The sequence below is a fragment of the Cricetulus griseus genome, chromosome 4, assembly GCF_003668045.3.
Source record: "Cricetulus griseus strain 17A/GY chromosome 4, alternate assembly CriGri-PICRH-1.0, whole genome shotgun sequence".
NCBI lineage: Eukaryota > Metazoa > Chordata > Mammalia > Rodentia > Cricetidae > Cricetulus > Cricetulus griseus.
In genome coordinates, this window is record NC_048597.1 from 221,642,885 (window position 1) to 221,668,090 (window position 25,206).

The window sequence follows — 25,206 nt, forward strand, 5'->3', positions numbered from 1 at the left end:
TGAGGGTCATGGATACTGAGGACCCTTGAACCTTGGGGCTCTTACAGGCCACCCCATCTCAGGCTCCTTGTAACACTGCCGGGCCCAGAAGGAAAAAATACCACGTTATTTTATCTTACACATCAGAGTGTTTTGCCACCGAGGCCATTAGAGGGCGTTGCATCTGTGGAACCAGCTACAGGCGTTGAGCCACCATGTGGTTTCTTGGAATCGAACTCTCGGGTACCCTACATGAACAAAAGCTCTAAATGGCCATCCCACCAGATTACCCCCCCGCCCCTTAAGATGGGGGTCTCATTATGAATCCCTGGCTGGCTTGGAACTTGGTGGGTAGATCAGGCTGGCTTCAATCTCACTGATTTCAAGGCTTGTGCACCACACGGAGCAAAGTTTTCTTTTCTTTTTTTTTCGAGACAGGGTTTTTCTGTGGTGTAACAAACAGTCCAGGCTGTCCTGGAACTCACTTGGTAGACCAGGCTGGCCTCCAACTCAACGAGATCTGTCTGCCTCTGCCTCTGCCTCTGCCTCCCAAGTGCTCCAGCACTAAAGTGCACTACCGCTGCACGGTGCCAATTGTTCCTGAAAGAAAAAAGGAAATTTTTCCAGCAAGCTGGTGCACACTTTAATCCCGGAACTTGGGAGGCAGCGGCAGGTGGAGCTAAAGTTTGACACTAGCTTGTTGTACATGGTTGAATTCCAGGACAGCAGGAATATACAGACCCTGTTTTCAACACCCTCCTCACCCTAAAAAAGCAAAATTTACTCGGGGAGGTGAGTGTTGTTCTTTTGCTTCGAATGCTAGGATAAAGCTGGAAGGGGTCCTGCGTGGGGGACCATGGCGGATTCCATGGCCAGTGAGGGTGACTGAGGCGGGGGACACACAGGCCAGGCAGACAGAGCTTGAGTGAAAGTTTTATTAGACAGGGGAGGGAGGGGGAAGGAAAGAGAACAGAGGTAAAGAGACAGGGGGAAGACAGAAGAGAAGAGGGACACAGGAGGAGGAAGAGCAGGAAAGAGCAGAAAGAGCGTTAAGTGGGCGGGGTCTGTCTTTTAAAGGGTCCTTTGCACCTGCGTGCAGACTGTACTCATGGAACCCTGGGCTGACCAGAGTACTGCCTGAGTACATTCTGCCAGGTGACAGGGGCAGGCAAGCATAATGCCTGAATCCTTAAAGTGAGAACACTGGGGTTTGATTCCCAATAGCACAAAAAACAAATAAAATGTGCTGGAGATTTTCAGAGTCCCAATAGCTGGACAGAAAATCCTTCCTGAATGAAAAGGGGTGAAAAAGTAAAAATTGATTCCAAACTGCCAAGGCTGTCTCCCGGGAAAGCAAGAAGCAACAGGGAAAAGACTTCCAGGGTTACATGGGAAGTGGAGAAAGGGGGTTGTGAGCTGGGTTGAGCTTGTAAACGAGGGTGGGGGTGTTGAGGGAGCCCAGTGGCTAGCATTGACCTTGACAATAGGCACCATGGTCATAAACTGACAGAAGGGTCACACGTTTCTCTTATCAGAGGTAAGAATGGACATAGCTTTTCAGCAAGCAGGAACTTTCTTCAAGCCCCCGAGGGAAAGGTGGCTTTTCTAAATGCCCCACTTTGGTAAAAGGACTTTCTTAGGGGACCAAACCTGGATGCCCTCAGTGTAAGGGAGCATCAAGAAAGGAAGAGGCTTTGGAGACTGGAGAGGTTGAGAGGGTTTAGAGCACTATATACAGAAACTGTAAGGTTCAGTTGTAAGCAGCTGAGCGCCCAAGGCATCAGCCTTAGAGGAGAGAAATGGGAATTCATTCTGGGGCGGAGACACATGAATGCAGTGGAGGAAGAGAGGCTGGGGCACTGAAGCTGGATGCCTGTAAACTCAGAGTTCAGGAGGCGATGACCAGAGGATCAAGAGTTCAAGGCCAGAGTTGAGTGGTGGCGGCGCACGCCTTCAATCCCAGCACTTGGGAGACAGAGGCAGGCAGATCTGTGAGATGGAGGCCAGCTTGGTCTACAGAGTGAGTTCCAGGATAGCCAAGACTACACAGAGAAACCCTGTCTCAGAAAACAAAACAAGTTCAAGGCCAGAGGGATATAGCTCAGTGGTACAGTCTGAGTTGAAGATGCAAGAAGTGGCTTGAAAAAGAATGGCTTCCATAGGCTCATGTATTTGAATACTTGGTTAACAGGGAGCAGGAAGTGTGGCACCACTCCTGCCTGCCTGTCACCCTGCTCACCACCATAAAGATAATGGATTAAAACTCTGAAACTAAGCCAGTCCCAATTAAATGCTTCCCTTTTAAGTTTCTGTGCTCATGGTATCTCTCTCTCTCTCTCTCTCTGAGACAGGATTTCTCTGTGGCTATGGAGGCACAGTCCTGAAACTAGCTCTTGTAGACCAGGCTGGTCTTGAACTCACAGAGATCCACCTGCCTCTGCCTCTGCCTCCCGAGTGCTGGGACTAAAGGCGTGCACCACCACTGCCCCAGCCCCATGGTATCTCTTAACAGCCATAGAACATTGACTAAGACAACTACGACAACACAACTGAGTAAATAAGGCTTGCCTGCTACTCTTCCAATGGAGCTGAGTTAGCTCCCAGCATTCAGGTCCAGTGGTTCAGTACTGACTGTAACTCTAGCTCCAAGGGATTCAATGCTGTCTTCTGGCCTCCTTAACCACCTGTATGCCCGTGCACACATGAACATAAACAATGACAGACCTTGTGGGACCTGGGGCTCTGAAGTTATGAACAGAACAACAACTGGGCCCTCAGCCTCAGGGCTACTTTGTCTTCTCTTGATGACCAACGCATGGCAAACACCAAAACCAAAGCAACTTGGGGAGGAAAAGGCTTATTTTGTCTTTGGACTCCCAGTCTGTCCATCATTGAATGGTTGTCAGGGCAGGAACAGAGGCAGGAGCCATGGAAAAACACTGTTGGGCTTGCTCCTGGGCTCAAGTTGGGATACCCTTTTTATTCTTCTTGCCCAGCAGTGGTGGTAACACCCATGATGGTCTGGGCCCTCCCACATCAATCAAAAATCAAAAGGTGAGGACATCTCACTTGAGGTTCCCTCTTCCCAGGTGACTGGTGTGTGTGGAGAGTTGGTGCACAGTAACCAGTACATGGCTTTTTCTTCCATACCGTGGAAGGACCGAGGCATCCCTGCCAGTCACCAAAACTCAGGCACCAAACCAACAAGTTCCTGGGTGGTGGTAGCATGCGCCTTTAATCCCAGCACTAGGAAGGCAGAGGCAGGAGGATCCCTGAGTTCAAGACCAGCCTGGTCTACAGAATGAGTTTCAAGCCAGCCAGGGGCTGCTGGAAAAGTGAGGTATTAGTGTGTCATCCCCAGCAGTGGAGGTGAAATGCACTATTCCCTGGGGACCTAAGTGGCAAGTGAACCAGAAGTGCCCAAGAGAAGTGAGGTTGTCCGGAAGCCACTTCTGGAAGTGTGCTGTCCTTATTACTTTCGAGAAAGGAGTCACATATGATTTATTTTATCAGTACAGCTTTTATTGTGCTTTCTATGGTGTGTGTGTGTGTGTGTGTGTGTGTGTGTGTGTGTGTGTGTGTGTGTGTGTGTGTGTGTGTGTGTGTGTGTACCCATGCTACAGAATCTGTGTGGAGAGCAGAGGACAACTTTCAGAAATCCCCGTGGGTCCTGGGGATCAATTGCAGATCACCAGGCTAGCACATGGCAAGTTCTTTATATCAGTTGCCCCACACAGCACTTTTTTTTTTTAATAAGACTTTCACGTTGCCTTGTTTTTGTCTTCATATCTGTCCTCCAGGACAATTGTCATAGCTTAGCCCAGAACACAGAGGATCCAAGCCGAGGACTGGTTCTAAAGCCCTTTGCTGAGGTTATGACTGGAGAAGACTCATTCAGAGAGAAAATTCAGGCACACTCATTTAATCCCAGCACTCAGGAGGCAGGAGCAGGCAGATCTCTGTGAGTTCCAGGACACCCTGGTCTACACAGTAAGGTCCTGTCTCAAACAAAAACAAAGAAACAAGAACACTGCTATTGTAGAGGACCTGGGTTCAGTTCCTTGTACCTACTGAAATGGTACAAGGTTTCAGTAGGTACCTTCGAGCAACAATGGTTGCTCGAAACCACCTGTAACTCCAGTTAAACAAATTCCAGCAAACACTTACACAATAAATAGATGACCAGAGTTCTGGAGCTCCAGAGGGCGCTGTCTTCTGGCCTCTGTAGCCCCCTCCATCTCTCCATCTCTCCATCTCTCCATCTCTCTCTCTCTCTCTCTCTCTCACACACACACACACACACACACACAGAGTCCCATAAAATAACACACACACAAAACCAAATCCCACCCCACAAGCCCTAAAGCAGTCTAGCCCTAGCCCTACTGTGTGCTTAACTGTCTGGTGTCAGACGACCTACTCAGAGAAAGCTGCAGACATCCCATGTTTGCCCACTAGCCTCTGTAGGATGTCAGCGAGACACGTCTGCTCCTAGTGGCACCAATCAACTTCAAAGAAGCTGAATGGGCATCAAAGAAACTCCATGTGGCATTTGCTCTTTATGGCAAAAGATAACCATATGGGCAAAGAAACTGCCCTTGCCTCAATTGCTGACAGTATACTATCCAAATTAGACCAGCAGGACACAAAAGAGAGTGACTCCTAAACTTTGCCAAGACAAGGCAAGACAGTCCTTCAAAAATTCTCTGCTTCTCAGAAAAGTCTGTCAGATATATGAGGCCTGCAGGCCAAAGTTGGATGCCTAACATTACAGAAGAACCTAGGTTGACTGTCCAGGAAGCCAGATATTCCTGTCGTTAGGTGACATTTTACCTTTCTGGGGTCTTAGACAAAATTGAGGACTAGATAGTCGTAGTTAAGAGTTTTCCGTAGTTATGATAAAAGGTAAATTAGGCATAAAACTTTAGTCACAAAGATAAAACAGATAATAGAATATTTTCTCTAATTTTGTCAAATACAAATGAACTAGACATTGTAACTATAATTCTTACTTGATAATTGTTTTGTTGCATATATCACTATTTAAAGTTAAAACCTTCCTTTTTAATTAGACAAAAAGGGAGAAATGTGGAATATTCCTTTACACTGTATGGTTTAATAAAGAAGCTGACTGGCCAATAGCTGAATAAGTTAGGTGGGAGAGCCAAACTGAGAATGATGGGAAAAAGACGGGTGGAGTCAGAGGAGTAGCCAGGAGATGCAGAGAGAAGCAAGAAGAGCATGCTGTGCTGGGACAAGGTACCAAGCCGCATGTCAAAGCATAGATAAGGAATTTAGGCTAATTTCAATGTAAGAGTTAGCTAGTTACAAGCCTGAGCTATTGGCTGCTGAGTATTTACAATTAATATAAGCCTCAGTGTGTTTATTTGGGACCTGCTGGTGGGAATGAAACTTTTCACCTATGAGCCTCTTACTAGACATGAGAAGCCATCAAGCTTGGTTGTGGTGATTTGCATGATAACAGACTCTCAGCCTTGTAGTTAAGTAGAACTGCTTGGGAAGGACCAGGTGTGGCCTTGTTGGAGAACTTGTGTCACTGGGGTCTTGTAGATTAAGATATGAGCTCTCAGCTACTGCTCTAGCACCATGACCCTGTCATGATGACCATGAACTCTAACCTTCTGAAACTGTAGGCCTCAAATAAGTTGCCAAAATAACTAAGACAGCTGCCATATATGCTGCCTATGCCAAGGTGGTCTCCACGCCAGGAATTGAAGAGAGCGAAGACACCAACAGACACCGCTAAATAAAAGACATTCGCCCAACAACTTGTCAACAGTTGGGGCAACTCACTTTTTTTTTCCCCCTTTCTTTTTTGTTTTTCTAGAGACAGGGCTTTTCTGTACCTTTGGAGGCTGTCCTGGAACTTGCTCTGTAAACTGGGCTGTCCTTGAACTCACAGAGATCTGCCTGCCTCTGCCTCCTAAATGCTAGGATTAAAGTTGTGTGCCACCATGCCCAGGTTTCTGTCTATCCATTTGTGAGGGTTCCCTGAATGTATGTGCACTATGTGCGGTGCCTTCAGAGGCCAGAAGATGGTGTCAGATACTCCTAGGACTGGAGATCTACAGGCAGTTGTGAGCACGTGGGTCTGAGGGACACACCTCTGCTTCCTTGTAAGACCAGCAAGTGCTCTTAACCACCGAGCCATCTCTCCAGCCCCCCTGTCAGTAATTTTTCACTAAATGATTCCTACTTTAGACCCAATTATATCCTGTGTTGGTTTCAATGAGAATAACCCCAAAGGATCACAGATTTGAATGCTTAGTCACAATGGAGTGGCACTATTTGAAAGGGTTAGGAGGTGTGGCCTTGTTGGAGGAAGTGTGTCACTTGGGGTGGGCTCTGAGGTTTCAAAAGCCCAAGCCAAGACCAGAGTTTCTCTCTTGGCCCTGCTGCCCAGGATGCAGCTCTCAGCTCCAGTGCCACGAGTGCCCCCCACTCCCTGCTATGATGATAATGGGCTAACCTCTGAAACTATATGCAAGCTCCCAAACAAATGCTTCCTTTCTTATGTTGCCTTGGTCATGGCGTCTCTTCACAGCAACAGAACAGTGACTAAGACAGACCCTGTAGGTGAACATCAATCTAACCCATCTCCTTCACTCCAAGGACAGTTTCTGGCCTGGCTAGAGTGATGTTCTTATCAGTCAGCTTTTATTTACAGCTTTGACATTAAACCTTACTAAATCATCCAACAGTATAAGAAAGACTACAAAACTGTTCTGATAAGACCATCTTTTAATGCCTAGACACAGACATACCACAGAATGGGTCACAGGTAAGAGCCTGGCAAATAAAAACTGAAAGTAGGTTTATGAGTCCTTAATTTTAAGTAAGCCTCTGGCAAAAAACCCAGTGCAGGTCCAACAGTCGTCTTCAACTGTTTTCAAAACCAGCACCTTTACCATCTGTTCTCTTTACTGGTGTTGCTGTAGGACAGCTGAAAGGCCACTGACTACGCTGGGGCTCAGGTAACAGTTCCCCCAAAGCAAGTTCTCACTTCCTCTGCACGGTGGTGAATGAGGACATCTGGATGGGCTGGATTGGGTGCACAGACTGGAACACCGGCTTCTTCCTCACGTCGGAGTGCGCCTTCACTGTGGGGAGCAGCTGGTTCCGCTTGATCATCTGCAGGGCTAGCTGTGTGTTGCCTAGAAAAACACCGCCCATTCAAGAAGAAAACCAAGCACACAACACTACCATTGCACAGACCAAGCCACCAGAATCCCGAAAAGGAGGCCATGACCAAACCAAACCAAACCAAAAAAAAAAAAAAAAAAAAAAAAAAAAAAAAAAAAAAAACCAAAACAAAAAGATGCTGCACTGTGTGACTTAAGTAGTCAGCATTGTGACTCATGTTCTCAAGAATCAGGGGCCCAAGAAAAGCTTAATGTTCGGGGCTAGCCCTGATGGTCAGAAGTTGAAACTGCATTTTCGGACTAAAGGGAGCATGAATTTGTGGGCAGGAATCCGTATGACATTAGAGCCTTGCTCTAGCACTGCTGTGTGTGTATGCGTATGTGTGTGCATGGGTACATGGGTATGGAGGTCAGAGGACAACTTTGTGATTCAAGCTCAGGTCACCAGGAGCCTTTAGTCCCACCACTTGGGAGGCGGATGGACCTCTGTGAGTTTGAGGCCAGCCTGGTCTACAGAGCTAGTTCCAGGATACTCAGGGCTACACAAAAAAACTCTGTCTCGAAAAACAAAAAACTACCCCCACCCCCAAAAAGAAAGAAAGAAAGAAAGAAAGAAAGAAAGAAAGAAAGAAAGAAAGAAAGAAAGAAAAGAAAAGAAAACCAGATGGGTCATGTTCTCAAGGACTGTGAAGCTTTAAACTATATTGTTGGGGCTACACCAGGCTGGATCACATGATCCTCCTGTCTCTCCCTCTCAACATGCCAGGTCCTGAGTTTGAGTTTGAAGAGAAAAAGCAGATAGCAGAAACCAGCAGCACTTTAAATGACAGCCCCTAATGAGAGTCACTTACCATTCTGCAGTTCAAGGTAGACTGCCAGCAGGATGGCCTCAGGGGGCACCTCTTTAGGATGGATCATTGAAGCCGCCTTTGCTCAAAAAGAGAGAGAATACACCCATGAAATCAAAGTCGTCAGTGACTCGGGCTCATGTTCACAGGACCCCAAGGCTATCTTCCAGCTGCCTCTGCTTTTCTCAGAAACACTATTTCTGAGAACTGTTGCCCAGAATAGCCTCACACTCAGTGTCCAGTGTGGAGAGCTATTCTGCTTGGCTATCTGACCAAACAAGGATGACAGACTTTCACATGGTGACCTCCTGTCTCATTCTCTGAGTATAGATAGAGGAATATGTCACCTCACCCAACACCACCCTCATTCATTTATTCATTTTTTGGCTTTTCCAGACAGGGTTTCACTGTAGTTTTGGAGCCTGTTCTGGCCTTGAACCCACAGAGATCCGCTTGCTTCTGCCTCCTGAGTGCTGGGATTAAAGGTGTGTACCACCACTGCCTGGCCATGCAAACAATTGCTCTTAATAGGTGAGCCATCATTGGGCATGATGTCATAGCCTTTAATTCCAGCCCTCTGGAGGCAGAAGCAGGTGTCATGTGAGTTGGAGGCCAGCCTGGTCTACAGAGTGAGTTCCAAGACAACCAGGGCTACACAGAGAAACCCTGTTTCATAAAACCAGGTAAAAAAAACATGACAAAAAACCAAAAAGCTGAGCCATCTTTCCAGTCCCTAATTTAATTTTGAAAAGTTGTTTATTCTCTGGTACGGGGGGGGGGGGGGGGCAGCATGCATACCACAGTTGTACATGGGACACGTGGAAGTCAGAGGACAACTTGTGCCAGCTGCTTTCACTCCATGGCTCCATGAGGCTTTCCAGCAGCGACTTTATAGTCTGAATCATCCTACTGGTCCTGTTTTCCTGCTTCTAACTTTCTACACTATTTATGCAAGTGTGTGTGGGTGTGGGTGCTCACAGAGGCCAGATCTAGTATCTTCAGACACCCAGAGTTGGAGTCACAGGTGACTGATAGCCACCTAAGATGGGTGATAGGAACTGAGCTTATATGATGCAGATGCTTTTTGAAAAAATATTTATTTATTATGTATACAGTGTTCTGCCTACATGTATCCCTGCAAGCCAGAAGAGGGCACTAGATCTCATTACAGATGGTTGTAAGCCACCAAGTGGGTGCTGGGAATTGAACCCAGAACCTCTGGAATAGCAGTCAGGGCTCTTAACCTTCCTGAGCCATCTCTCCAGCCCGCTGCAGATGCTCTTAACTGCTGAGCTATCTCTGCAGCTCCATGAATCTTACTTTTTTTTTTTTTTTTGGAGGAAGGGTCTCTGACTGTGTAGTGGGTAGCCCTGGGTTGTCCGGAACTTGCTATGTAGACCAGGCTGATCATAAATTCAGACATCTACCCACCTCTACTTCCCATTAAATGCGCTGTGACGCAACATCGGGCTTCTCACTGATTTGAGACGGTAGGTCATGAAATTGTCCAAGTTGACCCTAACATTTCAACCCTCCTGCTTCAGCTCCCCAGTAGGAGGGATTACAGGGCTACACCACCAGACCTGCCTTTCTCCTCTGCTAGGAATCCTGTGTCTCTGCAGTACTGAGCCTACCCTCCAGTCACAGGACCATGTCTAGTGTTGTCTCTTCAGGACAGATTGACAGTTGCATTTGTCCATCTGTATAATGATGGACAAGGTGGGGCAGAGCTTCAACCCCCCAAAATAAAGGAGGCAACAGCAGGAAGATCTCAAGTTTGAAGTCAGCCTTGGTTACAAAGCAAGCCTCGGGGCTGGAGAGATGCCTCAGAGGTTAAGAGCACTGACTGATCTTCCAGGAGGTCCTGGGTTCAATTCCCAGCACTGACATGGTAGTTCACAACTGTCTGTAACTCCAGTTACAGGGGATCTGGTACCTTCACACTAATGCACATTAAAAAAAAAAAAAAGCAAGCCTCTGCCACAACATTCCCCTGTCCCCTGCCCGGGTTTCTCTGTGTAACAGCCCTAAATGTCCTGGAACTCACTCTGTAGACCAAGCTGGACTAAAGGCATGAGGCACTGTGTGCTTTCCTAAGTGAAGTAATTTACTAACTTAAAAGCTTCGACTGAATGTGGCTCAGCCCCACAGCTCCCCAGCAGTCTCCTGATTGTACTAAGAAAGGAAGTCTGGGTGGCTAAGATGGAGGTGCATTTCTTCCCCGGTCTGTCCTCAGGTGCTCTCTGCTGCCTCACTGCTTTACTTCTTTAACCAAAATGGAAAATGATCTTGTGTAAATACTTGTGTTTTTCCCTTCAAGTTTTTGAGGCAAGGTCTAACTCTATAGCCCAGGCTGGCCCTAAAACTTTTTTTAAAATTTTTTTTAAAGATTTTATTTATTTATTATGTATACAACATTCTGCTTCCATGTATATCTGCACACCAGAAGAGGGTACCAGATCTCATACAGGATGGTTGTGAGCCACCATGTGGTGCTGGGAATTGAACTTAGGACCTCTGGAAGAGCAGTCGGTGCTCTTAACCTCTGAGCCATCTCTCCAGCCCCGGCCTTAAAACTTTTTATTTCCTGAGACATTGTTTCTCTGTGTGTAGTCCTGGCTGTCCTGGAACTCACTCTGTAGACCAAGATGGCCTTGGAATTCACAGAGATCCTCCTGCCTCTGCTTCTTGAGTGCTAGGATTAAAGGCATGTGCCATCACTGCCCTGCAGAGCCTATACTCAAGACATGCCCCATGAGCGAGGTGGGTAGCTTTTTTCCTCTCATGTCACAAATGTCTATCAGCTTGGTCTTGAAAAGAAAGTTCTATACTGGCAGGCCTCGCTTTATGAAGGGAAGAGCATCACTACAGCACTTTGTGTTGAGATCCATCAGTGGGTAAAGGAAATAACTCCCTCCAGTTGCCCCTCCCCCATGTAAAACCTTTCTTAAAGTTCTATTATTTTAGTGTCTAATAAGCATAGGTCATTTTCTATTGTTCTTGGCATCAACTACAACCTACAGTTTTTCTGATCTAAGAATTCAAGACAACAACTTTCTGAGACTTAAGGGCACTGGCTGCTGACTGCTCAGAATGGGGATAGGGGGCCTTACTTTGGAAGCATTAGCTCAGAGCCCTTTCTGACTCTCCATATCATTGTTCTGCCCTCCTAGACAGGGCGGGCCTCCCAATTAACAAAAGCCCTGCCACTGGATTAATCAAAGAACAGAGACCAAAAACAAACCTCAGAGCCCCGAAGCAGGACTGACCTCATCTGTCTCTTCTTGCATGCATGGCTACCTGCAGGAAGAGGACCTGAGCTGACTATGCACACTAACTGCAGATCAGAAGCCCTGCTGTTTACTGGGGCCAGGGCTGGGGGCATCAGAAGGGCTGGTGGAGACACAGCCCCATGGCTGAGAACACAACACTTTTCACCTCTTGCAGTTCACAGCTCAGCTCCTAGAGGGTCCCTAGAGAGCTCAACCCTGACTTTCTGATTTGCACTAGAAATGCTGACACTAAGGTGACTACAGCTCAGGCATGGTTATTTTCCATGATATAGCACACAGTCCCGTCACTTTCAGATACTGTCAGTCTCCCCAACAACATGGGAGAACACAGGTTCTCTCATGATGTTCTTTTCTTGTGTTTTACCTTTTTTTTTTTCTTGAGAAAGGCGGTCTTAGGTTTTCTACTGTTATGATAAACACCATGAACAAAATCAATTTGGGGAGGAAGGGGTTTATTTCCACTTACAGCTTATAATCCATCACCCAGGGAAGACAAGACAGGAACTCATGGACAAGGCAAGAACCTGGAGGCAGGAGCTCATGCACAGGCCAAGGAGGCAGAGGCCATGGAGGAATGCTGTTTTCCTGACTTGCTCCCCATGGCTTACTCAGTCTGCTTTCTTACAGCACCCACCCCCATCAATCACCAATTAAGAAAATGCACCAAGCAGTGGTGGCAGCAGTGGTGAAAGCCTTTAATCCCAACAGGTAGATCTCTGAGTTCAAGGACAGCCTGGCCTACAGAGCAAATTCCAGGATAGCCAAGGCTACACAGAGAAACCCTGTCTCAAAAAACAAACAAACAAAATGCACTACAGACGTACCTATAGGCCAATCTTATGGAGGCATTGTCTCAAAGAGTCTCTCTTCCCAATAACTCTAGCTTTTATAAAGCTGAGATAAAACTAGCCAGCACACAGGGTCTTCCTACATAGCCCAGGGTGGCCTGGAACTCACAGAGATCCACCTGTCCCTACCTTCTGAATGCTGGAATTAAAGGTGTGCCCCATTACACCCCCAAGAATATTTTAAACCTGGAAAAATATTTTAGGTGTTTAACAAATTGACCATTAACCTCAAATAAAACCCCATAAAGTCAGGTCCTTTAATGGCTGGTGTGCACCAGTGAGTGCCACCCTGTCCATGTCCTCTCACCTGGTGCAGACACTTCCGGGCTTTGTCATATTCACTCCTCAGGCAGTACGCGCTGCCCAGGTTGAAGAGCATCACGGTCCGGGCAGAGTTGACAGAACTGGGGTAGCACTGAGGGGCGCGCTTGCCAGCTGAGGAGAAAGCGTAGACAGTGATGAAAGGGACGGCGCAGAGGACAGGGAGCACCACTCCACCGCTGAGCAAGTGGTGGAGCACCACTCCATGGCTGAGCACTGGAACAAAGCACTACTCCTCAGGCTGACAGATACACGAAGGACACAGAGATGCAGGGTCTAAGTCTTTGGGATGCAGGCCAGGCTACTTAAGGATTTACAAAACTTCTTACTTACAGGACTCCATTGCTTCATTTTCACCCTTGTCTGATCCTACAAACACATGAAAATACATCTGAGGGCAGGACAACAGCACATCTTCTCAACACCTAAGTTTCTTACCAAGTAGGAACGGGAAGTATGGCAGTGCTTGCTTTGGTGTCGTGGAGGCTTTGTTAAAGGCGCCAGGGTGCAATCTCACCACCACCCCATGTGAGCTAGCCATGAAGAGAGGGGACTATATGGCTTCAGAGCCTCAGAAAGTTACAACGTGAATGAAAATTGTTTGAAAACCACGCCTCCATTCCCTCTCGAACAGAGGAAAAATAGTGTCAGAGCCAAACCCAATGAACCCTCTTAAGCAGGGTGAGCTGACACCAAAGTCTGTCATGCTAGACTGAAAAAAGGTCCAGACAGGCTGGAGGATGGCATGAGCTCAGGGGTTTGAAGCCAGCCTGGGCAAACAGTGAGATTATGTCTCGTAAAAAAAAAGGGGGGGGGTTGAGGGTGGGGAGAAGGAAGGAAGAAAGGAAGGAAGGAAGGAAGGAAGGAAGGAAGGAAGGAAGGAAGGAAGGAAGGAAGGAAGGGAGGGAGGGATAGAATGGAAGGGAAGGGAAGGGAAGAACCCTAACATTATCAGCCTTTGAGTGACAATTTAGGCCATGTGACAATCAGTTTCCAGGTTTACTTAGCAGACAATTGCTACATAGTAAGAACAGCCATAAACATGGAGAGCTGACTTCAAACTTCCTTCCCTTCACAACCATGCCCTTAGGTCTCTACATATCCTGAATTACAACAGGAAGGAAGTGGCAACAATGACCAGTTCTAATCAAATGTGTCCTCATTAACCTTGGTCCTGCTCATTCGAAGAGATCCCTAAGGAGACATCAGTGACATTCTCTGGGTTCAAGTGCGTAATGGCATCAGATATTCTGTCAAGGGAGATGAGAGCTTCTGCAGCATACAAATGGCCCAGAAACCTGAAATGAAATGGCAGATTTCAGCCTGATGAACAGGTCATCACAGAAACGCATAGTGTACAGGAACACCTGGACCTGGGATTCCCACACTCCATGTCTAAGTTTAGGTTGTTTTAAGCCAGCAAGAGATCAGTGGGTGAAGCCACTTCACTTGCCACCAAATCTTATGTCCTAAATTCAATCCCTGGGAGCCTTGTGCTGGAAGGAAGGAGCTAACTCTTTCAATTGGTCTCTGACTGCCACATGGCATGTGCCTTCTCACACCTCCATCTGTACAAACACCAAAACCAGACAGACAGGGAACACAAAACGCCAACAACAAAAACATTGTAGGAGGAGCTGGAGAGATGGCTCCAATGTTACAGACTGGTCTTTTAGAGACCTGGGTTCACTTTCCAGTGGCTCAGAATCAGCGGTCAAGTCTCAGAGCCCCCCCTCCCCCCAAGAAAAACCCACTGCAGATTCAGAGAGGCTGGTAAGATGGCTTAGTAGGTAATAGTGCTTGAAAATGCTGCAAGGAGAGAACTATTTCAAGAAAACCTGTTCTCTAAGCACCATATCAGTCCCTGTCTCCCACCCCCTCCTGGAGGACTCATCAAAGTGGCAGAAACAGCAGGAGGCACTGGCTCCAGAAGGTGGAAGGTGACTGGGCTCTCAAGAGCTGTCCCCTGACTTCCACAGAGTGTGGCACCTGCACAGTTACTCACACATATACTACTAATAAATTAAATTACCCCCCAAAAAAACCCCACAACATAAGCCAGGCAAGGTGGAGTACACCTTTAATTCTAGCACAGGAGAGAGGTAAGAAGCCAGGCCACCCAGGGCTACACAGTGAAGTCCTGCCTAAAAGTAAATAAAACATGAGATGGGATTCCATGTATCGCAGACTTCTGATCCTGCTGCCACCCTGCACCTCCACTGCTGGCATTATACGCACAAGTGACACATGCTATGTGGATGCTGCAATTGAACCCAGGGCTTCATGCATTTGAGCAAGCATACTATCAATCTAGGTACCTTTGTGGAGCGTTTTAGACTTCTTTCTTGTTTTGTTTTTCAAGATATGGCCCTGGTGGGCTTGAACTCAAAGCAATTAGTCCTCCTGCCTCAACTTCTGAGTTCTGGGATTATAGCTATGAACTACCATTGTCTGCCTGCCCTTCCTTCTTCCCTCCTTTTCTTGAGACAGGGTCTCTCTCACGTAGCTTAGGCTAGCCTTGAACTCGGTATGTGTCCGAGACTGGCTTGGAAGTCCTGGGACGACAGTCACACACCACCATGTGCCTGTGCTTCCCTCAGCAGCACACATCCATGCAGAGACGACCCAGAACCCAGGAAACAATTGTGAGTGCAGGTGAAGTCACACTTACTTAAGAGAGCCAGACAGCTTGGGCTGCTGAAGGAGCTGGTCTGCATGACTCAAAGCCATGAGGTTATCACCTAAGGCCAGAGCCACGTAAGCACTGCAAGCAAGGATGGAACACCTACAACAGAAATGAGAGGCAAGAACCCGAGTTACAGGTGGACAGCATCTTGGTCCAATACCAAATAGTTAGCCCTGAAACAAGCAATACAAATGAGCAGGTTGTATTTATATACTTAGGAATGCATGCACACACTTAACAGAAAAAAGTTCATGAATTTGAGAGCAAGAGGGAGACACAGAGAAGGGGCTGCAGGAAATGAAAGGGGGAAAAATTAACTATACTACAATCTCAAGAAAATAATTTAAAAAATGCAGAGAATAGCTGGGCATTGGTGCACACACCATTAATCCCAGCACTCTGGAGGCAGAAGCAGGTGGATCTCTGTGAGTTTGAGGCGAGCCTGGCCTACAGAGTGAGTGCCAGGACAACCTCCAAAGCCACACAGAGAAACCCTGTCTCGAAAAACAAAACAAAACAAAAAACAAACAAAAAATACTGAGAATGAAATGAAACACAAAGGTTAGAGTGGGAAGCTACATGTAGGCTATGTGTTTCCAAATAACTTTTTGGAGCCTGTCCTGGCACTTGCTCTGTAGACCATGCTGGCCTCAAACTCACAGAGATCCGCCTGCCTCTGCCTCCAGAGCGGTGGAATTAAAGGTGTGTTCCACCAATGCCTGGCTCCTATTTTCTTATCATCTGATATTATAATTACATTGTTTTCCCTCTTTCTCTCTCCAAACCCTCCCAAGTATATTGCCTCCCTTGCCCCCTTTCAAATCCAGAGGTTCCCCACCCCCCAACCCAACTGCTTCTGGGTAATTTTCATGTCATTCTTTAGCAGGGGCCATGCTAGTCTTTTCTGATTTGAGCTGATTTTTGTATGTATGCTGCCAAACTGAGCATGGAAACAGGGCTCTCACTCCTAAGTATAGACTGTCCTCAAACTTACAGTCTAGGTGTCCTTACACTTGAGCCTCCCACTTGCTACAATGACCGACAGGCCTGAGCCCCATCAAGTGCTGACTGATCAAGCCAACTTCTGTTTGGTCCTTTCTTCCTTTTTTTCTTTTCTTTTTGAGACAGGGTTTCTCTATGTAGCTTTGGAGCTTGTCCTGGTTTTCTTATTCTGAGACAGGGTGTTCCTCTAGGCTGGCCTCAAAACTCACAGCAATCCTCCTGCCTCAGCTTCCCAAACGTTACAGGCATGAGTCATCTCTGGCACTTACTAGATAGACCAAACTGGCCTCACACTCAAGAAATATACCTTCCCCCACCTCCAGAGTACTGGGATGAAAGCTGCATGCTATTGCACCTGGTTTAATTAATTCTTTTTTTCCCTTTTTGTGTGACAGGGTTTCTCTCTGTAGCTGTGGCTGTCCTGGAACTCAAGAGATCCACTTGCCTCTACCTCCTGGGTGCTATTATTGCAGGTGTGTGTCACCACCACCTGGCTTTCTCCCCACCCCAATTATTGTTTTTATGTGTCTAGGTATTTTGCCTCTATGTATGTACATCACACGAGTACATATGTGCCTAGTGTTGGGAGGGCAAAAGAGGGCATCAGACCCTCTGGACTATAGTTACAGATGGTTGTAGGCCACTAAGTAGGCACTGGTGACTGAATCCAACTAACCGCTGACCCATCTCTCAAAAAACAAACAAACAAAAAACCCTGATCGTTTTGTTTGTTGAGACAGGGTCTCTCTACATAGCCATGGCTGTTCTTGATACAGATCAGGTGGGCCTCAAATTCACAGAGATCCACTTGCCTCTGCCTTCCAAGTGCTGGGATTAAAGGAATGGGCTACCACACTGCCCATCTAATTCTAGATAAACAAGTGTCCCAGTAACTTAAGCTGGAGACATAGCTCAGTGGTATAGAACTTGTCTAGCATAGACAAGGTCATGAATTCCAGTCTCCAGTATCACAAAAAGAAAATAGGGCTGATAGTTTGAATGAGAAATGTCTCCTGCTCATTCATGTGCTTGAGCATCTGGTCTCCAGCCAGTGGCACTGTTTGGGGGAGGTTATGGAACTATTAGGTGTACCCTAGAGGAAGAAGTCACCAGGGGCAAGCTTATCGGCTTTATAGTTCTGTTCTACTTCCTTTGTTGCTTACTGGTGGTTTCTGGAATCTTCCTCTGGTTTCATCTACTAGTTTCAGGACAAGGCTGCCCCATAGTCTTGGGGGCAGCCATCTCTTGCCTGGAAGACTCGAGGGACGAAGGGAGGAGAGCACAGACAGTTGGGCAGATCTCACCTTTAGAAACATGTCAGCAGTTAGAGCTGTTCGACAAGACTAGACAGCTTAACTTTTCCTTTTGGCTTGTTTACTCTATTCATTTGGTTGATTAAGTGGTGTTTAAGACAAGGTTTCATGTAGGCCAGGTTGCCTCCTCACACGCATGATATAGCCAAGGATGACCTTGATGGAACTATTATTCTTCTCTCCATTTCCTAGGTGCTAGGATTATAGGCATGTGTCTTCATACCTGGTTGTTTTTATTTTAATTAAAGAAAAAGAAAAAACTTAAAGGACAGTGTCTCATATAGTCCAGACTTTTAGCCTTCAACTTACTACATGCAGCTGAAGATGACTTTGAACTCCCACTAACCGAGTTCTGAGACTTGGGACAGTCACTTACTCTGTGTGGCTGGGCATCTATGCAGGGCTTCCTGGGCAGCATAAGTCTGCTAACTAAGGCACACCAATCTTCTTTAAAAATTTTTCTTTATGTGCACTCGTGTTTTGCCTACATGTATGTCTGTATGAGGGTGTTGGGTACCTTGGACCTGGAGTTACAGAAAATTTTGAGGTGCTATGTGGGTGCTGGAAGCTAAACCCAGGGTCCTCTGGAAGAGCAGCAAGTGCTCTTAACCGATGAGCCATCTCTCTCGCTCCACACTAATCATCTTGCTCCTATTTTACTTAAAAAAAAAAAAAAAAGAAAAAGAAAGAAAAAGAAAAAAAGAAGACAAAAACTTTTTATTAAGCCAGTTGGTGGTGGTGCACACCCAGCACTTGGGAGGCAAAGGCAGGCGGATCTTTGTGAGCTAGAGGCCAGCCTGGTCCACATAGTGAATTCTAGGACAGGCTCCAAAGCTACACAAAGAAACCCTGTCTCAAGAAAGAAAGAAAAATTAAAACAAAACAAAAAAAAACTCAAAAATCAAAGCAAAACAAAAAACACACAAAGAACAAACCAGAAATGCATATTCATACACCGAGGAAGGGCACAGTGCACTCAGAAGGTAGAGGCAAAAGGATGGAGAGTTTGAGGCCACCCTAGGTTACACCTATTAAAAAAAAAGGAGGGGAATACTGGAGAGATGGCTCAGAGGTTGAGTGCCAGCTGTTCTTGCAGAGGAGCTGCTTTATTTATTTATTTATTTATTAATTATTATTATTATTGGTTTTTTCGAGACAGGGTTTCTCTGTGTAGCTTATTATTATTATTATTATTATTATTATTATTATTATTTATTGGTTTTTTTGAGACAGGGTTTCTCTGTGTAGCTTTGGAGGCTATCCTGGCACTCACTCTGGAGACCAGGCTGGCCTTGAACTCACAAGAGATCCGCCTGCCTCTGCCTCCCTAATGCTGGGATTAAAGGCGTGCGCCACCAAAGCCCGGCGAGGACCTGGTTTGGATTCCAGCACCATACAGCAACTATCTGTAACTCCAGTTCCAGGAGACAGCACGCTGTCTTCTGTCTTCTACGGACCCCAGGCACACAGGAGGTACAAAGACATGCACGAAGGCAAAGCCACACATACACATAAATAAATCTTTAAAAAAGGAAAAAAAGTTTTAAAAAGATAGTGTCTACTCAAATTTACACATATATTGTTATAAAAGAAAACCACAAACACTTGTTTAGCACTAGGGATTGAACATGGGTCCTTGCAAGTGACATTAAAAAAAAAAAAAAAAAAAAAAAAAAGTCTTGGGCTGGAGAGATGGCTCAGTGGTTAAGAGCACTGACTGTTCTTCCAGAGGTCCTGAGCCTGAGCCCAATTCCAGGCAACCACATGGTGGCTCACAACCACCTTAAATGAGATCTGGTGCCCTCTGCTGGCATGCAGGCAGAAGACTGTATACATAATAAATAAATAAAATCTTAAAAAAAAAAAAAAAAGTCTTTAAAGCCTGAAGAATGATGCTCACAAAGTTTAACCTTTTGTTTCAAATTCAGTTTTATCTGTGACTCTTCCAAGGATGAACGCAAAAAGTAAGTTCTTTAAAAGTAGAAGCGGTTTCCTGCATTCGCACAGCATCTTACTCTTCCCCAGGAGGTAGGTGTATAGATGGGTAACTGCTGAAGACCATGGGCTATGCTAGGCACCGTGCTAGATGTCTGCGTTCCTAGCACTGGGGCACAGAGGTCTCCAGAAGGACAGTGTTGAAGGCCAGCCTGCACGGCACAGCAAGATCCTAGCTCAGAAAAACAAACCAAAATAAAACCAAAGCTACAAAAGCAAAAGCTTCAGCGGGTATACCAGACCCTGTCCCTCTCCTGGGCTCCGGAAGCCAGAGGCTGTCCTTGCATGCTAGAGCTCCTGGAGCCCTCAACAGTACCACCTCAGGCAGGCTCACTGGGAAACATCGGCCCTAGGCTCTCCTGATGGTAGGTGGGCAATTACCGCTCCAGCCCACTGTCACGCTCACTTTGGGTCCAGAAATCAGTCATGTAAGCACAGGAGCAGGACAGTTTTCCAGCAAGCTCACATCAAATCCATGTGTAACAAAGTGAATGTTTCCCCAACTCTTACCCTAAGATTCTATTAGTAAAATCAGCCCACAAGCATATTTAAATATGTCAATATAAAACCGGGGCCAGGGATAGTTAGTGGTAAGAGACCTCGGCTAACATGCCTCTCGGTTCAGTCCTCAGCAAGGCAAAACAACAAATTTGGCCGGCACCCTGCTCAAGAGCCATACAATGAAGGCAGCTTCATGACGCTCTCCTCCTGAAGCCTGATAATCTACCTCAGGTCACTGCTCAGTGCCCTCTCCACCACTGTTCCCTGTTAGTATTTCCCGAAGGCTCCGAACACCAAAGAGAAACATGCAAGTCTCTACCTACTAAGCCCTTGCAGAAAGTCATTTTACTTTTGATCATCACCACTTAAAGCACTCCCATCCCCACCACACACGACACCCTGCAGTCACTGTCCCACCCGTTTTACCTGACGCTCAGTGGATCTGACAGCTCACTGGACTAGAAGATGGAAGAGGCAAGGGCAGGGACACTGGAGCTTCTGCCCCCTGCAGAGCATCTGACAAAACCCTCACTCCATCCACACGCCTGAGGAGCCAGCTAAGTCCCCGGACAACAACCAGAGAGAGAAGAAAGGAAGGAGAGGTGAAGGGGGACTCCTCCTTTAACACAGCAAGCTACAACCAGCTGCAGAAGACCAGGCATTAAAAACTGTCAAGAGATACCCTGGGGACTAATGAATGAAGTCCAGATACCTCAAACTTCAACCTCCAGTAAAGAAGCTGACGCGGCCGAAATCAGTCACTATCAAAACAAAATGCATTTGCAGTGAAATTTCCTAACAAATACCATTTGAAAAATTGACTAACAAAATCAATGCACAACAAACTGAAAAAATGTAAATTTTCAAAGAAACAGAACTACAACAAACAAGAACCTCCAAACTACCAAGCTTCACTAACTTCTCTACAAGTTAATTCAGAAAAAAAATGAAACCTGTCAGCTGCCAGCTGATCTGGCTCTTCTGCCTCCACACACAGAGTGTCAGATTATAGCCATGTACCACCATGTCCTCTGTGCTGTGGTGGGGTCAAACTCAAAAGCTTTTGTACTTGTTGAGCAAATGAGCTACATTTGGGTCTCCAAGAGCCCCTCCCACATTTTGAGACAGAGTTCTTCGAAAGTAGCCTCAGATAGCCTCTCCATTCTTGTCCTTAGTATCCTAGATGATAGCATACAGGTGTGGGCCTTATGTCTACATAACCCTTACCCACACTGGACACAAGGTCTTACTACGTAGCTCTGGCTGGTCTGGAACCTGTTAAGTAGTTCAGGCTAGTCTTGAACTCACAGAATCCACCTGCCTCTGCCTCACTAGTGCTGGGGTTAAAGGTAAGTGCCACCACATTCTCAAGACCTTTCTTTGTTCGATTGTTTTGCTTTTTCTAAAAAAAAAAAAAAAAAAAAAAAGTATGAATGTTTTGCTTGCTTGTGCAGGTACCACTTGTGTGCCTGAGGAGGGCAGGAGAGGGTGAAGAATCCCCGGAACTGGAGCAGTGAGCCACCATGTGGGTGCTGGGAATCAATCCCAGGTTCTCTAGGAGAACAGCCCATGCTCTTAACTAACCACTGAGCCACCTCTCCAGCCCATTTTGCTTTACCTAAAAAGCTCCTTTTATCTTTAGCAAATGTAGCGATCACAAGAGCTGGTCATACCCTACGCAGTAAATCAAGCACACACTGTCTGGGGACTGAAGAGATGGCTCAGCAGTTAAGAGCACCGGCTACTCTTCCAGAGGTTCTGAGTTCAATTCCCAGCAGCCACATGGTGGCTCACCATCCATAATGAGGTCTGGTGCCCTCTACTGGTGTGCAGGCATACCTGCAGACAGACCCCTGTATATATAATAAATACATATACTGTCTGGCTGGAGAGATGGCTCAGTGGTTAAGAGCAAGCACTGCTTTTATAGAAGATGAGTCTGAGCCCAGCACCAACCACGGCTCCAGGGGATCTTATGCCTCAAGCCTCCAGCCACTTGCCCTCACCCTCCACACCTACATTGCACAATTAAAAGTGAAATCAATCTTACAAAATAAGGCAGAAAGTCCTGGAGACCCATTATTTTATATAAGCAGGACCCCAGTATTACATAACCGGATTCTAACCCTGCTACCTGACAGGAGAGCTCGAGGGTTAAACAATCTGTCCACAATTAGTGGTGCTTGCTGCAGTGGTCCAGAGGGCCAGAGCTGGTCTAAGAGCATTGTGGAGGCACACGGATCCTACTAAGTGGACACAAGTGCAGATGACCTGCAGGCCAGGGTGCTGGCTGGGCAGGAGCCTCTGGACAAATCACTGCATAGCTAGGCTTTAGCAGGACCAGCACTGGGGATACTGGGGCAGGAGGATCACCATGGATTATTTAGCATGACTATGTAACTGTACGTATCTGTGCCTCAAATAGAAACAAAACAAAATAACCCTAAAATCAATTGAAATGGGGAGGGGTATGGGCCCTAAGAAGGCAGTACAAAAATTGAAGACCAGGTGAGGCACATCACCCAGCAGGTCTCCCCTACTCCAATTCTGTCTCACGACAAGACCCAAACAAACATAAGCCTTAATCAAGCTGACCCTCCTGCAACGTGCATGTTATTGGGCTCCTTAACACCAATGGAGAAAGAACTCAAGGATGCCTCGTCAGGATCTACAGAATTACCTAAAGCCTGCCACGATTTATATCTGTGCAACAGTTATACAGGGCCTAATTATGTTTGTCCTTTTATCCATTTTGGAGCCTCTTACCAAAAAAAGACAAATTAAAATTCATTTCTAAGCCAGGCGGTGGTGGCGCATGCCTTTAGTCCCGGCACTTGGGAGGCAGAGGCAGGCGGATCTCTTAGATCGAGGCCAGCCTGGTCTACAGAGAGAGAGAGTGCTAGAAAAGCCAGGACTGTGACACAGAGAAACCCTGTCTTGAAAAACAACAACATCAAAAAGTAAAATTGAGGACTCTGGCTGTATCTGGCCTTTTGTCATGATCATTCTCAGAGGGTTAGGTTGAATTACTACAACGCAGGGTAGACCTGTGGACTGTTACATGCCTAAAATCAATTCTAGTACTGGCGAGATGGAGGCAAGAACACCAGGATCATCCTTGGCCACAGGGCCAGCCTGTCTACATAAGATGCCGCCAAACAAACAAACAAGAGCCGGTGAGACGGCTCAACGGGTAAAGGCATTTGCCATCAAGCCTGCAGATCTGAACCACTCGGTGGAGAGAGGGAGTAACTTTTTCTCTTTTGGTTTTTTGGGACAGGGTTTCTCTGTGTCACAGTCCTGGCTGTCCTGGGGCTAGCTCTGTAGACCAGGCTGGCCTCCAACTCACAGAGATCTGCCAGCCTGTCTTCCAAATGCTGGGATTAAAGGTGTGCACCACCACAGCCCGGCTAAGGGAGTAGACCTCCAGGGATGTGTACAAAATATGTCAGGCAAGCAGGGCAGTGTCAGGCATCTGTAAAGGGAAGGGTTTGAGGACAAGTATTTTACCAAATACTGTGTTGGCTGAAACTTACCATGCATGTGTACTTATTACACCAAACCTAGGCGACTTTTATAGAATTCACTTTGCTTTTCTATTTGGGACAAAAATGTAGTATAGTGACTTTATTTTAGTTATACAAGTAGATTTTTTTTTCTTTTAAAAGCTTAGCCATGTCTCGAAGTCACCACACACAGAGGCCACTTCCGCCTACCAAGCGCTATGACCAAAGGTGTGGACAACCATATCTGACTCTGGTTGGAAAGGAACTGCTTTTAGCTGTTTTCTACTTTTACACTATTTGCGTGCGCATTCCCATAGGCACTCAAGTGTAGAGGCTAGAGGACAACTCACAGAACTCCTTTTTCTTTCTATTTCATGGATGTGGGGATCAAACTGAGGTCGTCAGGCTTGGTGAGGAAATGTCTTTACTAAGCCATCTTGCTGGTCCAGTGACTACATTAAAACAAACAAACAAAACTGTATTTGGTAGATTTAGTGCTCTTAAACACTGAGCTATCTCTTCAGCTCCTATTTTTGTTTTCTTCAGTCCCCCCTTTTTTATGAGCCAATATCCTTTATGCAGTTCACTGGAAAGCTTACTTTTTCAGGGAACAGGACCTTGTAACTAGGGGGTGTGGCCTAGCTCAATGGTAGTGATGAAGCACCAGCCCAACACACACAAGTCCCCCACTGCATCCACAGCATTATGGCCTCCCCACCCCAGTTTGTTCAGATAAACTTCCAGAGGCCTGAAACTTCCAGTAGGCAGAGTGGGTAATAGCACACACTGTACAAGCATGGGGACCTGATTTGGCATCCCCAGCAGCCATGGAAAAGGCCAGGCATGGCCGCACACTTTGTAACTTCAGCACTGAAATGGGGAAAGGAAGGCAGTGCAGGTGGTGCTATGGAGAGGACAGACGGTGCAGGCGTGTGGCCCACTGTCCCACAGCGCTGTGATGCAGGTGGAAGTCAGTGTGTTCACCTCAGTGGATGCTCACTGCAGCAGATACTCACTTTAGGTTTTCCAATTCCTGTTTCCTCAACGGAGAAGACGGTGGAGCTGGAATGAACTTATCTCCATCATGGCTTTTACTGCTGAAATAGAGAAAGACTCAGATATATAAACAAACAGTGTGCAATTTCTTTTCCTATCCTTATTGCTTCACTCTAATGCAGTTCTTACAAGTGTGTGAGTTGGGGCGACTAGTGAATGGAGACCTGGCCCTACATTCACACTGACTATGTACTGCGCACAACTGTATTTTCCCAGTGCACATTGGCACTTCTACAAAACTTCTAGCTGCAAACATCTCTACTACGTAAGTATCTTCAAACCCTTTAGTTTTGCTTCAAAATTTCTTTAGTAAATAGGCTGGAGTGTGGTTCAGTTGATAGAGTGATGGCCTAACATGCATGAAGCCATGCAATCTATTCCCAGCACTGCATAAACCAAGCATGATGCTGTGTGTCTTTAATCCCAGTATATGGGAGGTAGCTTAATGGTTAGAAATTCAAGGTCACCCTCAGCTACCCGGTGAGCCAGCCAGGTCTATATGAGACTTTGTTTCAAATTTTTGTAACAAATACTTTAAAAAAAATTATAATCAAGAAAGGAGGTGTTGGAATGGAGACATGGGTTTAAACCTAAGGCAAAGGGACCAGACCTTCAGGTTGAGCATGGTGGCTCATCTCTTTCATCCAGCACTCAGGAGGCAGAGGCAGAAGGCTCACTGGAAATTCGAAGCTGAC

The 25,206-nt window shown here is 46.4% G+C and overlaps 1 protein-coding gene and 1 non-coding gene across 4 annotated transcripts in view; both read right to left on the reverse strand.

The window, feature by feature from the left end:
• Positions 1–6,721: 6,721 nt before the first annotated feature.
• The window catches only part of Cnot10 (CCR4-NOT transcription complex subunit 10), a 51,396-nt gene continuing 32,911 nt past the window's right edge, over positions 6,722–25,206 (reverse strand). The window contains exons 13-19 of one of the 3 annotated variants that reach the window (XM_027415303.2): positions 24,472–24,549; positions 15,124–15,237; positions 13,620–13,750; positions 12,786–12,821; positions 12,439–12,566; positions 7,994–8,069; positions 6,722–7,154 (exon numbers count right to left, since the gene is read on the reverse strand). In XM_027415303.2, the coding sequence (XP_027271104.1) occupies positions 7,000–7,154; positions 7,994–8,069; positions 12,439–12,566; positions 12,786–12,821; positions 13,620–13,750; positions 15,124–15,237; positions 24,472–24,549 (718 nt within the window). In that variant the 3' untranslated portion in view covers positions 6,722–6,999. Of the gene's footprint in view, positions 7,155–7,993; positions 8,070–12,438; positions 12,567–12,785; positions 12,822–13,619; positions 13,751–15,123; positions 15,238–24,471; positions 24,553–25,206 lie in introns of all 3 variants that reach the window. The other 2 variants (XM_027415302.2, XM_027415304.2) reach the window with 2 other exon arrangements.
• On the reverse strand, positions 15,980–16,086 carry LOC113835624. The gene has a single exon (XR_003485304.1). It is a non-coding gene; the product is annotated as a U6 spliceosomal RNA (small nuclear RNA).